General features: G+C 40.2%; 1 protein-coding gene across 6 annotated transcripts in view; it reads right to left on the reverse strand.

Moving 5' to 3' along the window:
* clcn2b (chloride channel, voltage-sensitive 2b) overlaps positions 1-16,575 on the reverse strand; it is a 166,137-nt gene that overhangs the window by 63,958 nt on the left and 85,604 nt on the right. For all 6 annotated transcript variants that reach the window (XM_037775384.1, XM_037775383.1, XM_037775389.1 and 3 more), the window contains 6 exons: positions 15,939-16,067; positions 13,717-13,850; positions 11,345-11,422; positions 4,980-5,058; positions 3,355-3,480; positions 2,697-2,781 (listed from right to left, as the gene is read on the reverse strand). In XM_037775384.1, the coding sequence (XP_037631312.1) occupies positions 2,697-2,781; positions 3,355-3,480; positions 4,980-5,058; positions 11,345-11,422; positions 13,717-13,850; positions 15,939-16,067 (631 nt within the window). The remainder of the gene's footprint in view (positions 1-2,696; positions 2,782-3,354; positions 3,481-4,979; positions 5,059-11,344; positions 11,423-13,716; positions 13,851-15,938; positions 16,068-16,575) is intronic.

The raw sequence follows: 16,575 nt of genomic DNA on the forward strand, positions 1-16,575 counted from the left end.
GAGCCAGTGTTTGGTTTGTCCGTTCTGGGCTACTGTAGAAACATGGCGGAGCAACATGGTGGACTCTGTGAAGAAGACCCGCTCCCTATGTAGATATGAAGGACTCATTCTAAGCTAACGAAAACATAACGATTCTTAGTTTCAGGTGATTATACACTAATGAAAACATAGTTATGAATATTATATTCTATTTCTGCTAATAGATCCCCCAAAATGCTGGCCCTTTAAATTTTTTTTATTTTTTTTATATGCCAGGTTCATAGTGTATTGTCTATAGTTACATACATAATCTTTTTATAATGCATTAAAATATGATTATAAGTTACTCCACGTGGAGGATTGTTTACTTTAAGTAAAGTGAAAAAAATAATCTATGCAAGAACCATGTTGTAATTTTTTTTTTTTTTACTTAAAGCAAACAATAACCACTTAGAGTAACTTATAATCACATTATAATGCATTATAAGAAGATTATAATGTATTACAACTATGGGTCTTATAATACACTATGATCCTCATAAAAAAAATGTCAGTGAGTGACCAGCAATTATGAAGTATTATGATAATTGACCTTGTTATGTTATAAAGCACTGTGGGTATTTATGAATGCTTATAACTATTATTATACAATGCTATAAGCAGATTATAATGCATAATAATATTCGTATAGACATGGGCGTCATAGAAAGTGTCCTCCTTACTTCTAAGGCCCAGAAGTGTGAACAGTAAGTAGAATAGTGTGCGACTCTTAAAAGACGTGCCCTTGGCAGCATGCAGCACAGAACTAATTCTTTCTGTCCTAGTTGACTGAGACACTGACCGACTTTCCTCGCTTGACAGCTATTGGCAAGGGAAGATGGAAACTACACGGGTGCCCCGGCACAATGTCTCCTCCTCACATACACACACTCTATATCACAGAGTAAACTGTGGCTAAGCACTCTGCTGCCTTCTCTGGAGACAGTGTTAAGTGTAGTGTACGAGTCACTGACGCAGTAGTGGGTGTTAACACTTCTGGACAGAAAAAACAAGAAAAAAATGAAGAACAAAAGACAGAAAAGAAGAGAGGGGTTTTCTTCTTTTGGAGAGCCAAGGCAGAGTTACACACAGGCATCGGAAACACCTCCCATGTCCCGTCCAGGAGCCCCTGGTTTCGTTCACGGCCACGCAGGAGCCCTCAGGCTATGGCAGCATAAAATAAGACATCCCTCAGCGCACTGGCAGCAACTGTTGCCAGCTGAATTATCCATGTTAGGTGACTCACGCAGGCTACCCTGAAGTAACACCTTCACAAGCTACAGTGAGAGCAGCTTCTGAATAATATCTGAATCGATGCTGCCGTCCCGGTGAATGGGAATACCTGTCAGAACAGCCAGATGGACCAAAACAATGACTCAGTGTTTGAATTTATTAGAACTTTTAATGGAAAACCAAACCTGTGTTCATTTTAACACCAGTGTGTGTTGACAAAAGTTAGTTTTTACAACTTTCTAATAAGGTGAATATTTATAAAGGGTTTATAAATTGTAAATGAATGAATTGATGGTTTTTGAATTGATCGCTCAGTTTCTTTTTCTACTTTTTGGGGTTTTGAATTAAATATATTCCCAACTTGTGCCCATATCAGGGCTCAAAATTCTTTTTTTCTGTGTATAGTACATGCACTGTAACTTTGAAAATTACATGCACCAACTTTTTATCCTGCACCAATTTGTTTTTTTATTGCACCATTTGGTGTATTTGTTCATCTTTCTCTGCACTTCCGTCACAATCGGATCCAAACGAAAAAAATCCAATATCTCAAATGACCATGACAGTTTTTCCTCGCCAAAATTTAGTATGTTTGTAGCGTTATTTAGCCTCCTTCCCGACAAACCAGTATGACATGGTTGGTACCATATCTTCATTCTAGCTTTGAAACTGAGCCTGCTACAACCTAAATTTCACAAGTTGCATTAATGTGTTAAAGAAATTAATGGCGTTAACACTAATTTGCGTTAACATGTTATTATCGCGTTAAGTTTGACAGCCCTACTTACCATATAATTTGAGCTGTCTTTCCCTGCACAATAATGTGCACAATAATGTGCAGTGAAACTAATCAAATGTTATTTGGTCATAGGAAGATTTTGAGCAGAAATTCATTGCTCTTCTCAGCAAACCTAATATGGAAACCTTTTTTTTTTTTATCATATTAGGACTTCTTTGGTGACGTTACATATTCAACAAGAGTTAATATAGTATGATGTTTAAATTATTGCTGTAATGTGAGTCTTAATGTGAATCCTTTTTGGCTGCTCCACTGATCAGTACCGTTAACAGCACGAATAGACGCGCTTCAAAATCCAAACGGCAGCTTGACCGGGTTTGACACGGTGCTGCTATTGCACTGTGCTGCTCTGTCTTGTCTGTCTGTGTGCTGTAAGTGTCCTCTTTACGTTATCAGTTGTAAATTTGTTTTTCACTGGGTGAGAAATGGACGCGTGGCGAGAGAGCGTGTGTCAATGCGTGAGAGTTAGCAGCCCTGCACATTATATTTTCTGCACCAAGTTATGTCCAAGGGTGCATGTAGAGCTGAGAATTACATGCATAGCTCAAATTTGATGTGCACTCCTGTGTATATGCACATGGTATTTTGAGCCCTGCTATATGTATTTGTAAAATCAGACATTAACCAATCACTAATGAAGACTCACCCAATGACGGCAAAGGCTGGAAGCTCCTGGAGGTCAAAGGGAAAGTCTAGCCGGAAACGGGTTTTAAAAAGGGCTGTGATGGTCTCTGGGGAAAGACAAAGTACATCAAGAGTTTGGAAAGAGAACAGGACACTGTCCAAACAATCATCCAAATCACAAAACAAGGTCCAAGACAAGGTCTTGGCTCCTGCAATGGGTTGCAGTGCACTGTAGAAGTGTTACAGCAGGCAACGTTTTGTTCCTAATAGAAGGTAACAAGTGAGAAGTAAACAGAAAAAGTTCAGCTCATTGTGTAGATGCCGACTAGAACTCCTGATCTAACAGGGATGGAGAAAATGTTGTCGAAACTTTGGGCTAACAAGGCACTGGAAATCCTGAGGAAGCCATTCGATTGGCTGCGAGTTTGAACATCTACTTTTGGAAACTGAAACTCTTGTTAGTTTTCAACAAACCTCCATCTTTGGTGCTAGTTTCCACCCTCAGTTATCCTTTATTTTCCGTCATTAAGATGTGTGAGTTTCACCCATGTTAGTGACCTAAGTCTTGGTAGTTGACAGACTTTTCTGAACTTTGAAATGAATATTTGAATATTGTGAATTGTAAAGTAAAAAAATGACTTCCATCAACATAAAGTATTTTGAGCACAAGCCCTCCTTACCTTCGTCTCTGTTCCACACAGCCAGAACTCTGAAGATGAAGGCACTGAAGGTAGCAGCAAAGAAACCTCTCCAATAGTTCCTCACCGCGAAGAATGTGGATGTTACTTCTATACTGAACAACACACCTGGAGAACACACACACACACACACACACACACACACACACGCACACACGCACACACACACACACATTGCATACCATTTCAAATGAATTGGTCACAGTTTGGTCAATATGTTCTCCACACGTACTCATAGAAACCTGGGTCACGCATGATTAATAATACAGTAAAAAAGACTCATGTAATATAGTGATAATGGTATTGTTGCTCAAGAGGTGCAGGTTTTATTTATACAACATTTAAAATATGAATATGCAGGAAAATAGTTTTGAACGTAGCAGTGCAGTGTGTTTAGACTGTCGGTTAAAAAATGCTACAGCTCATCAAAACCCAAGCCAAGTTCCTGTGTCTTGCTCGCCACCTGCTGATTAAAGTGAAGAGAGGTTAGCCCCGAAGCTAGAGGCAACTTCGGCCCAGGCTCACTTAAGGTGGGCTGTTAAGGTGGACCAGCTATTCTCATTTTGTGACAAGCAGCTGCTGAGTCAATTGCGACACCTAGTGGTCAAATTTGGTATATCAGCCCGGTCCGGTGTTGTGGCTTAATATCAAACCGGTTTGAACATTTTTACACCAACCCAGCTCTAAGTTACGGATAATGTACAGTGAGCCGGTCATTGTTGTGAAAGAATAACGCGTCGGGGTGTGGCATCGCACTGTCAGGTATTCTTTCACAACAATGACCCGCTAGCTGTACATTATCCCACTTATTACACAGCTACTTACTTAAGAAATTAAAAATTTGCCACAAAAACGGTCCACCAGAGTCCGACATCAGAACTGCGCCCTTAGCAACGGTCTGCTATACATAGCAACGGTCTGTTATAAAGAAATAACAGACCGCAGAATGCCGTGATTGACCAATCAGAATCGAATATTCTACAACGCCGTGTAATATAAAGCATTCATTTTTTCTTCCAGGGTTTAATTTTCCATAACTTGCTAACACTCTGTGCATGTACCTTGTGTTTAGAGTGCATTGATGAATTAAAAACTCACTTGGAAGAAAACATGAATGCTTTTAGTCCTATTTAGAATTTAGGTTAGTGGTGCACTTCAGCCTCTTGTGGTCGAAATGAGTATTACAACAACAAAGACCATGACAACAACACAAATTTCATCTGCCAAAACCTTTTTTTTTCTCCACCTGTTCTTAAGTCAAAAGACTCCCCTCAGCTGCTTTTCTCCAGCTCAGTATTAGCTGGACAAAGTCATGCCGAGCTGTAAAATGACTAAACAAGCAAAGGTGGAGGAAAAGCTTGCTGCTAAATAAATAATGCCACTCACACAAACTCGCCTTGCACTAAGGCCCTAAATTTAACATGGGATGATATTAGCTGTACAGACAGAGATATTGCCTTCACTATAATATCCCCGCTGAGTGACATAAAGCTCACCCTGTGTTATTGTACGTTATATGATGTGCAGTTGATATTATATATATGGTAGCCCTCGGTGTATTGAGTTGACAGACTTATGTTAGTATATATTTTTCTATGAAAACTCACCTCCTATGGGGGCAGCAAAACAGCAGCCCACTCCCACAGCACAGGCAGCCGCCAGCATCTCGATGTTCCTCGACTCATTCTGAAACACACAAATATACATTTCAGTCAGTCTTTGATACGTTGAGACATTTAAGTGACTATCTCGAAGAACAAATAAACAGGTAGTACCTGAACACATATTGAAATTAAATATCACACATTGGACATACACTAACTATACTGACAATCTCTTTACTGACAAAACAGCCCGTTCTCATTCCCAGGGCGGCAAATACAGATACTTTGAGACGCCTGCCGGCGTTAGATAGACGACCACGGTGCACCCTGGGAAATTGAGTTGTGTTTTTTTGTTGACAAGCCTGATCTTACTTACCTTCATTCCTATGAGACTGGCTTACTTCAAGCAGCATGGCAGTGATAAAGAAAGGTTAGTGTGTGTGTGACTGTACACTCCGTGGCTTATCCTGGTCTTACAGTGTGGAGCTCTTGATAAACATGCTGTACTGCACACACACACACACACATCTCTCTCACACAGGAAGATGGTCACAAAGTAATATAAAGAGGCGGTCAAGAGACATTACAAATACAGTTCGCACTGCAATATTTAGATATAATTTAACTTTTTTGCAGCGTTAAACACTTTGACAAGACTGCAAACGTGGGGAAGATGGCAAACATGGACTGTGGGGCATGCTGAGAATTATGCGAATAAATTACCTTAAGCCCTACAAGAATGGGCTCCTTCAGGAAGCATGGGAGTAAGAGACAAAGTTAGAATACTAAGAAACGATGAATAAGACTTTTTTTGTTACTGTCAATACTAACTCAGTGTGCATTGCTGTAATATCAATCTGATTTTATTATATTTTATTCAACTTAATCACCAAAGTCTCCAGAGTTTTAGCACAAACACTTAAAATCGACATTCAGAGATCTGATAAAAAATATGTTTCCAGTTATCCCTTGTGAAAAAAGTCACATGTGAAAACCGACATGTGACTTTATTTTAAAAGCTAATCACTTGTGAACATGTCCAGATCACATGTGACATTATTTTATCTTCACATGTTAAAATTTTAGTTCACATCTGAAAATAACCAATCACAAGTGAAAATATTCAATTCTCATGTGAAATAGTTGTTTTCACATGTGACATTATTTTATTTTATATGTTAAAATTTTAGTTCACATGTGTAATCCACATGTGAAGAGGAAAATTTCTCATGATTTCATGTGTCGTGTTGTATTTCAATATGTGGACATTTTAATCCACACGTGAAAAAAAGTCAATCACATACAAATGTAATTAATTCTCATGTGAAAATGTAAATTTCACATGTGGAAATTTTCATTTATATGTGAAAAAAGCACTTGTGAAAATGTCCAGTTCACGTGTGCATTATTTTATTTTCACGTTAAAATTTTAGTTCGCAACTGAAAATAGCCAATTGCCTGTGAAAATATTCCATTCACATGTGAAATAGTTATTTTCACATGTGAAATTATTTTATTTTACAGTATATGTTAAAAACTTGAAAAAAGCCAATCACATGGGAATGTAAGTAATTCTTATATGAAAATGTAAGTTGCACATGTGGAAATTTTCATTTATATGTGAAAAAAGCACTTGTTTGAAAATGTCCAGTTCATGTCTCGTTATTTTATTTTCACATGTTCAAATTTTAGTTCACATGTGAAAATAGCCAATCGCATGTAAAAATGTGTGATTCACAGGTGAAGAAGCAAATTACTTGTGATTCCAGGTGCCATGTTTTGTTTCCACATGTGGAAATTATAATCCACACTAGAAAAAAAAGCCAATCACATACTGTATGAATGTAAGCAATTCTCATGTGAAAATGTAAATTTCACATGTGGAAACTGTCATTCATATGTGAAAAATGCCAATCACTTGTCCAGTTCACATGTGGCATTATTTTATTTTATGTTAAAATTTTAGTTCACGTGAAATTGTGATCTCGTAAAGGATATCTGATCCAGAGTCTGCCTTTTTCAATTAATGGCGTTCTCCATGTGTGTATATTGAAGTACTCATCCCTCTTTTTTTTTAAGTAGAACAAGCTATCTAAAAAGCCGCTGGAACAAAAAGCTGTTTTTTCCAGCCCACAGGCCACATTAGCATACTGTACTTGAAACTCTGGAGAGGACCAGATACTGCTGCAGAGGGACACTTCACACACTCTCAGCATTAATATGCAATAAAATGCAGCACAACACTCCAGAGGGGAGGGGAGAGCGGGAGAGAAAGTAGCAGAGGGTTAAAGGGGGACAATGTGGGTGATGATGATGATGATGATTACAGAAGATAAAAAAAGGTAGATGGAGAAATTAAAAAGAAAAAGAGAGAAAATGGAGGAGATGGAGAGACAGAATGTGTTTACGGAGGGTAAACTAACAGCAGTCAGAAACTATTTGGTGAACAAAGTGGAGCATTTAGCAGCTAAAGAGTCAGATATTTCCCTCAGGTGTTGGTGGAGACCAAAAACAGAGCTAAAAGAGAGAGAACTTACAGTTTTCGTCAGCATAATATAAGCATAAGCATGACTCCAAATGAATGCTAATGTTGCTCTGTAACGGATGGATGTTTACCATATCAACTTGAAAAGTGATGATATGTTGATGTTATGTTCACAACTTGTTTCTGCTGTCCTAAGTTTTAATCATAGTCTGTATATTAAGAGTGGACGTAGTCACTGTGACGTCACCCGTTGGTTTGTGGACTGTTGTTTTGAAGCCTTGAGTTTGGCATTTTGGCCGTTGCCATCTTGGTTTTTTGCAACCAGAAGAGACACTAGAGGGTGGAGCTAAGTACAACCGACCGCTGAATAAGACATTTTTAGGTGACCAAAAAGGTTATAATTAACTTTCATGAACTGACGGCGAGGTAAAGCAGCTGTGGAAAAAAATCAATATCAGTTTAAGTGTACGCTATATGCAGAATATTTCCACCACTTTACATTGCCGTCAGACAGCCCTTTCTGATGGGACCACCAGACTACATTCACAAAAACAATCATTTTACCTCTCAGAACACGGGAGTTGCTGGTCTACCGCTGCATCGATCGGTTAGTTTGTTTGTGTTATTGTGTGATTTTTGGATCCAAATTAACCTGGCGTTCACAGGAGTACATGTCTTAGCTTCCGTGCCGGTACTCCTGTCTGCTTCTCCAAACTGGGAGCATGCCAACTGTCATCTAAGTTACTGTATGTAACGATAACACTCTGACTATAAGGATGTATATATACTGTACATGTAGCAGCGTCATCATGCAGAAACCTACGTCAGGTCACGTGGGAAAAAGGTTTTAGAAGGGCTTGGGAAAATAGCATTTTGACACTAAAACATACGTACTTTGACCAAAATGTGAATGTTTGGATTTGAATGCAAAAGGAAGCTACAGAATGATATAAAAACCTAACTACAGTATATACAGTATATATATATATATATATACTATATATACATACACATAATGGACCTGCCGTTTAATAGAAGACGGCTGGTATGTAATTCTTCAGGCAGCCCTTTTTATGTTAAAATGAGCTCAGTCCAATCACCAATAATAATTATTATTATAATATAGTATATGGCCAAAAGTTTGAGGACACACTGTTAACATACTTTTTGACATGATTTGGACCCTTAGTTCCATTTAAATTATCACTGTATGCTACAGCCTTTATGTGCTGGTCTCTAGAGAGGTGCTCTCATCTTCAGAAAAGAGAGAGATGAGAGTCAAGATTTTCTCTGCCTTCCCTCCAGCTCCCGGACTCCAATCCCAACGGACAGAGAAGAAAAAAGGAGGAGAAGAAGCAGGAGGCGATGAAGAAGAAAATTATATTGCTTTCTCCATCCTCCTCGCCTCCATTCCTTTCCCCCGCTGAAACTTTCACCTCTATCTCGGCACATTTCTCTCTGGGAAAAGTTAGTTTTGAAGATGAAAAAGATCTAATTTGCTGACAAATAACATAGTGATTAAACATTTATAAAACGGGTTATTACTGGTTGTTGACTTTGCATGGGATGAAAGGAATTGATTCCTATTAAAAAAGAGAAAAAATATGTATTTCGTGTCTGTGTGAACAGCTACATTTCCCACATTTAGCTGAACAAATCTAACTAAAAACAAAAGCCTTTTGTCAGGTGTTGACGCTCATGTCTTATGTTCTCTCTGCTCTGAGTCATCAAAGACCAAACCAGACAGATATACTGAGTAAAAAAATAAAATAAAGAAGCATCAGACTGCAGCCCTGAATCATCTTCATTCTCATTTATTCTCTCTGTTCTCCCTTCCTATCGTTTCTCTGGCAGCTCACCTGCTGTCATCATCTTTAATCCTTTTCCTCTCTCTTTAACTCTCCTTCAGAAACATGGAAAAATGTCAGCTTTCTTCTCCCTTTCTACCCATTCCTCTTCATCATTCGTTCTGCGAGCACTGACTGAAGATATCCTGATCAATTTTTGATGATCAAGAAATTGATGCAAAATCACTTGAGCTGAATTTAAGTGTCAACTTCTGTCCGACCCGCAATTTCACTGTTTTGGTTCACTCTCCCCGCTCTCAAGGCGTCGTTTTCGGCCGCAGCAGGCAGCTGTAAGTGTAAAAGCTCCAAAAAAAAATCAACTGCACACTACGAAACAGCAGTTACAGACCATCTGGTGAACATATGGAGCAGCTAAAGAGCCAGATATCTCCCTCAGGAGTTGGGAGACTAAAATCAGAGCCAATAGTGAGTGAATATTGGACTGAAGGCTCTGACACACCAAGCTGATGGTCGGTCGTCGAACAGTTTGATGCCGTCGGTGAGCGTCTGTCAGCCTAGTTTTTGCGGTGTGTCCCGCAGCGTCGGCTCTAGTCTGTCGGTGTCGGAGGTTTTTTCGGCCGATTCAGCATGTTGAATCGGCGGCAGAGCTCGTCGGTGAGAGAAATCACTCTGATTGACTGTTCAGCTTAAACGAATCAGTGCACGAGAGGAGAAACGGAAGTGAGGAAAACAAGCCGACGAGTAAAGTCAAAAGGAAAAACACAGAAGACTCTTCTCATTTGTCATCTTCATCTCATCAGATTATTCCAACACACAGATATTTTCACAACGACATAGCCGTCTGGAATGAAGCTAAGTGGTGAGTGAGAGTGGTGTGATAATGGTCGGCAAATGCCGCTATGTTTCATGTCCGTGTCATAACGGCTTATATATTCGCCGTCCTCAGTCTTCCAGTTTCCCTTTTTGAATACAGACTACCGCCGCCTGCTGGTGTGGAGAGTTATTTCATCTCACGCAGGCGCAGAATGTACCTGCTAACTGGCCGGCTGTTGTCTTTGCGGTGTGTTCAAGTGCAACTTTTTGGCCAAAACAAAGGCGACGTGAGGCGGCACAACTGGTGGCCTTTGTCGCCGCTAGTTCATGATTTCTGATTGGTGTGTCTGGGCCTTTACAGTACATTCATCAGCATAATATAAACATGAGCATGACTCCAAATGAATGCTAATGTTGCTCTCTAACTGCTGGATGTTTACCATGTCAACTTGAAAAATGATGATATGTCGACGTGTTCACAACTTGTTTCTGCTGCACCCAAGTGGCCAAATAAAAAATCAGTTATAGTAAGTTTAAGTTTTAGTGACCAGTTAGCATCCATCCAGATCAATGACATACATTCTATGTTTTACAATGAAGTAAAAAAACTAACAAAACAAATAAAGCAAAAATATATATATATATAGCAATTAGTCTAGCAAATTACAAATGATGCCTTAATTAGTTATTGTGGTGCTTTCCATACTGGTAGTATAACAAAACTAAATGCAATGGAAACCTCTGTATTATTAATGCACTAACCCTACTTTAAATCCTTTTCAGTTTCCTTTATAAATACCTCATGACAGATTTGCAGGTTTACTACAAAGAGAACTATGCTTTACCGTCATGTCTTTGACTGATGCTCATTTCTCGCATCTTTTTAGAATATTAACTGCCAGTAAAAATATTACCGGATGAAACCCAGGGCCAAAAAAAATCCACAAAACACTTGCCGCTGCCCGTTAAGCTTATTGCTTTGAGCACACCGTAATGACTAAAGGCAACTCAGATGAGTGCATCTAACATTTTTATCAACTCAGATAATCTCACATACACTTAAGTACCGCATTCAGTGTGTAGAGGTGAAGGAGAGGGTATGAAAATATGGCATTGAGGTTGAAATAGCTTCTTATATGGTGTATGGAGTGTATGGAAAAAATAATGAACACAGTTAAATCAATTGAGCAGTTGGACAAAATAGAGAAAGAGTGACAGAAGATGTGAGAGGAAGGGCATTTACATTAAAAATAAAGACTTACTTCATAGATTCCTCCAAACAGAGACATGAACTTGCTGAGGAGAGCAGCACACAAACTGGCGATGTGAACGAACGGACCCTGAAAATAAAACACAAAACAACAGGTTGACATGTTACAGGTTACAAGAAACACTCTCCTGTTAGTTGTGCGTCACACAAGAGAGCACAGAACAACTCTTTGACAACAACAACAAAGTCTGTTGCAGTGAATATTAAAATTCTGGGGATGAAGTTGAGAGTGGAACTAACAGGATTAAAAGTGAGAGCATCACATCATGCTCCCGTTAAAGGAAGTGAGAGGCCTGCGCTGAATCCAAACTGTGGATTCTGCTGCAGTATTCGGCAAACCAAAAGGGCCTGAGGCTTGTGTGTGTGGTGTGTGTGTGTGTGAGGAGAAAATGTATTTTCCTCTGAGTATGTCTTCAGGCTAGGCAGTCTTTTGGGGGATGTCATACTTACCTGAAAATGTTTTTGATAGAAAACACTGAGAAATAGTGATGTACACTCCACACACACCAGTCCAAAAGACACAAACAACATCTGCATAGCACGGCTGGGGATACTGAAATCTCCAGAAAAACATTATTGTTCCTCCCTTTGGGTTTCGACAAGGTCTCCAGTTAAATCTGCACACTCCTTTTTTTCCTTCTCCAGATTTCACACCGGTTGCTCTCGACCTGAACCTGAGCATGTCGGCTCCATCATGAGCCTTTTATGAATCATTTGTAATTCATGCTGCAGGGAGGTAGGGGACTGGAATGGGAATGAGCCGGGGAGGGAAATGCTTCCCTGGGAAATTCATGTATTGTAAGATGTTAGTCCTGTTATGTGGCTGTTTTCACATATAGTCCTTTTTAAATGAACCAAACTCTAAAGTGGACCAAAAAGTGGACCAACAGAAAAGGGACTCAGTTCTTTTTGCGTTCACATTGTCAGTTCATTTGAAAGAGGACTCGGTTCTGTTTCTGGTCCACTTCAGCTCTGATGGGGCCTCAGTCTTCTCTCTGTTCACACTATAGTTCCTACCTTCATCACACTGCTGGTCAATGTTTTCCCCTTTCAATGACATTTTTAGGGTTGGCACTGGCGCTTCCACACAGAATACTCGTCCAATTCATCGTAAAAGGGGGCATTATGCCAGTATCTATTTTATATTGCTGTGAAAACAACTGGATTTATTCAAATTCCTCACCCAAAAACTACATTTTACAAGATTACACTTCATGATAACATCATTTTCGCCCCAATACTCATTTGAACATTTGAACGCATCATAATATAACTCAATGGAACCTCAGTTTGTTAGCCGTTAGCTCCATTATTTAGTCATGTAGGACTGCGCTGCCCACCGACTGCTAACAGCTAACGCTATCTAGCTCTCCTCCCGCTGATTTCAACTCGGATTTGTTGTTCACAGTCTAGCTTTATCAGGGATCGGCGACTACAAACGAACCAAACTCAGACCACCTCCCGAGGAGGTCTGAGTACGGCTTGTTTCAGAGGGGTCTGAGTTCGTTTGGAGGGTTGAAAGGGACCAAGTGTGAAAACACGCCAAGTAAAAAGCATCTTTTAAAACAAAGTTACAAAGTGCAGAGATGCAGTTGAACTGACTAACCAGGTTGCATCGGGGTAACATGTATCGGGAGAGAAGTATATATGCAGTTACAGTTACAATTCAATTTGAATTACAAGCTTTACATCCTGCTCTATCAGTGTTCCTACACTTCGCTTTGACCCACATGGGGTTTTTGATGACTTATAATGGTTTGAATTGAAGCCGCAGACAGCTGGTATCCTGTGCTAATATTTAGCGGATGGATGTTGGGTAAACTGGCGTTCAAACTCGACGGCAGCTTGGTGCCAATCTGGATTCTGTATTTTATCACAAACAAATGTTTAATACTGTGAATCACTAAAAGTGTTTTAGCAAACAACATAACTGTTGAATATGGGTCAACATAAAGCCAAGTTAACATATATAAAGAGGTTAAATTGAAAGTTGTTTTGTAATGGACAGTTTATTCGTCAGTAGCAGACACACACACACTTACTTGCTCTCATACACACAAAAACATGAAAGCATATATGAGTCACGTTTTTTTCTCGACACATGTTTGAGCAGCTTGCATTTTGTCTCGTTTGTCTTATGAGTCACATATTGATTGACTCATTGATCGACATCAGTTTGTGCTGCGTGTGTTTGTCACATACAGTAGTGTCCCAGCGTAGTCTCTTCCCATTATGTTCTACTCAAGACTACATGCACACACAAATGGACGCATTCAGTAAATAAAGGCCTTTAGGAGCCCATAGAGTGGGTAAAGATGATGATGTGTGTGTGTGTGTGTGTGTGTGTGTGTGTGTGTGTGTTACCTCCTTGCCCAAGGGCATGCCGCTGCCCAGAGCGCAGGTGAGACCGATGACTTTGGCCACGAATGTTTTGAAGGTGAGGTATTCTTTCAGCACAACTCCTCTCAGGATGGTTTTCATCTCTGGAATACCTGAACCTGCAAAGGGAGCACAGCTGACGGTTAACTTAAAAGGGACTGTATGCAAGTTTTCACACATTTTGTATTGCCAATGTGTGCCAACAGGTTGTAACCTAACCTAAAAAATGAGACCTTCCGCATCTTTCTAGGTTTCCTCTGTCAGCCTGTAGACTGCTTTTAATGTGAAGAATGCGGTACGGTTTTTCTGGGAAAATCCAACAGATGTGACGTCATGTGAGTTCGCGAGTGCCTTTACTCTCTTCAGCTCCGCTACAGGGTTAACAGTGTGCAACCATAGCTAACATTCGGTTAGAATTGGAGTCCGCGGGCGCCTGGGTTAGCTCAGTTGGTAGAGCGGGCGTCCATGTATTAAGGCTTGGTCCTGACCGCGGCGGCCCGGGTTTGAATCCGGCCTGTGGCCCTTTCCTCATCCACTCTCTCTCTCTCCCCCCTTTCAAGACTCTATCCACTGTCCTGTCATAAAAATGGAAAAATGCCCCCAAAAAAATAACTTTAAAAAAAAAAAAAAAGAATTGGAGTCCGCTAACGCCGACAAATGACCAGCTCCCACCACAATTCAGACTCCAACACCAACTGAAGCACGGAACCACGGAAGCACAACGGGTGAAGCCCGTCTTGCAAAAAAGGAATGTGATCGATCAACACTCAAGATGAAGTCATCTAGGCATAAATACGGCAGCGACGTTGTTTATACCATAGACAGTCTGTGGTTTATACACTCTCTGTACAAATACGATGTACCATCGTAGCTCTGGGTGACCACAGACAACTATAATATTTTTTTCCTCCATTTCTGATTCAACAACGTCAGGATGTCGTTGAAAATTCAATAATCCTAACCCTATCCTAACCATATACCCTAACCCTATACGAAAAAGAAAGGGGTTTCCAGTCTTTTGCTAAGCTAAGCTAGTCTTATATCTATATTTAGCAAACAGAAAGCGCATAAGTATGTCAAACTAGTCCTTGAAGATAAACCTCATCTGGTTGAAAAAAGACAACTACTGTAGGCCTTTTCATTGCAAATAGAACTACTGGAATAATTAACATTTAGCTGTCACAGCTTTTTGGATTTAATTTTGACTCTGACTGCATAATTAATACAGTTTGGAAATAGGATTTTTGCAAAGATACACATTTTTAATTTTAGACAACCCCCTTAGAATATAATTTTCTTAATTGAAATGCTGCTGATAGACGTATTAATTACTCGTCAAATTTCAAAGACATTTTACTCAGTAAAACACTTCTGCAGACGGCAAACTCTGCACCCAGAACATCAACTTTCAAGTTCCACAATTTCATAATATTTTTGGATGCTTTGCTACAGTATCTTCCATTCATGTAGCCTGCATGTAGGACATTACTGCATACAGCTATTATTAACATACAGCAGGCTAGGAGTCGTCATGTTTGGTCCTTCGGCATTTCAGAGTTGTATTAATGTGTGTGTCTAATTATTGTGATTATTTCCACAGCAGATTGTGGTTTCTTTTTCATAGTTAAAAAACACTGTCCCACCTACAGCGCAGTCTAAAACAGAGGTTTAGTGAGGTGAAGAGTGAAAGGGAGAAGGAGGTGTGTCTCACTGATAGCAGAGGATACCTCAGATTCTCAGGAGCACACTCGTCTCTTTAGCCTCTCATGCTTAGACTGACAGTAAAGTCTTTGATATACCTGCAGCAGAAATTACTTCAGGCACCTGATGGAGTGCCGCACTGAATTCAGTATTCAACAGCTTTGAATTTTCTTCCCTCATCTGATACTGAAGCACCCCTGGGGGTGAAGCAGAGCCTAAAAAGGCTCAGAGGGGATTTACAGTGTGTCTCAGTAGTGTTACACTGCAGCATTTACACACAGGTGTTTAGGAGTTCATTAAAATACAGGGTGGCACCAGTCATGGTAGCTGAAGAAGCTATTAGGAAAGCTTAGCTATCAGGGTTTCATTTGGACGTAGTCACTTTATGCACAATTCAAGGTACTTAAATGTGATTCTATTGCCCCTTTTAAGGTATCTTTGGTGTTCATGTGTTGAATATGTTGTTTATCTGTGTGCATGTTGTGTTTTGTGTGTGTCGGTCGTACCAACAGCCTGGGGGGCGAGGATCTGGGTGAAGCCGGCAGAGAAGGTGATGAGGACTACAGGGTAGGTGACCCAGGCCAGATACTGCAGGAACACGTTACTGTCCAGACCACCGTACATCCACTTCTGCGCTGTGGACACACACACACAGACACACACAGAAAACCAGCGCAGACATGTAAACCATAATCCAATGTATCCAGCAACACAGAATATAAAAATACACACAGTAAGAAACACACACAGTGCTGAAGGTTCATCCAGGAGAGCCGTCACATAAACCAGTTAAAGACAGGGAAGTGTGTGTAGTTGTGTGTCTGTCTGTGTGTCTTCTCAAGACAGGTGGTTAGTCATGTCCTCTATCCAATTAAAAGAACTGTACAGCATAACTGGAACTGACAAGACTAAGTTGGCTTCTCCTTGAGAGAACAACACACCCCCCCCCCCGCCACCACACACACACACACACACACACACCCTGAGAAATCCATTTGAATTAGAGCTGGTCCCGTAAGGTTTCAGATCAGCTCTTACAACTCCCTTCAATCATGTTAAGACGCCTACTTTCCTCTTCCTGGAACGCAGAGTTGACTCACTGACAAATCCCTCGTTCACATCACCCCTCCCCCTCCCTCAGTT

The sequence above is a fragment of the Sebastes umbrosus genome, chromosome 7 (genome assembly GCF_015220745.1).
Source record: "Sebastes umbrosus isolate fSebUmb1 chromosome 7, fSebUmb1.pri, whole genome shotgun sequence".
Taxonomy (NCBI): domain Eukaryota; kingdom Metazoa; phylum Chordata; class Actinopteri; order Perciformes; family Sebastidae; genus Sebastes; species Sebastes umbrosus.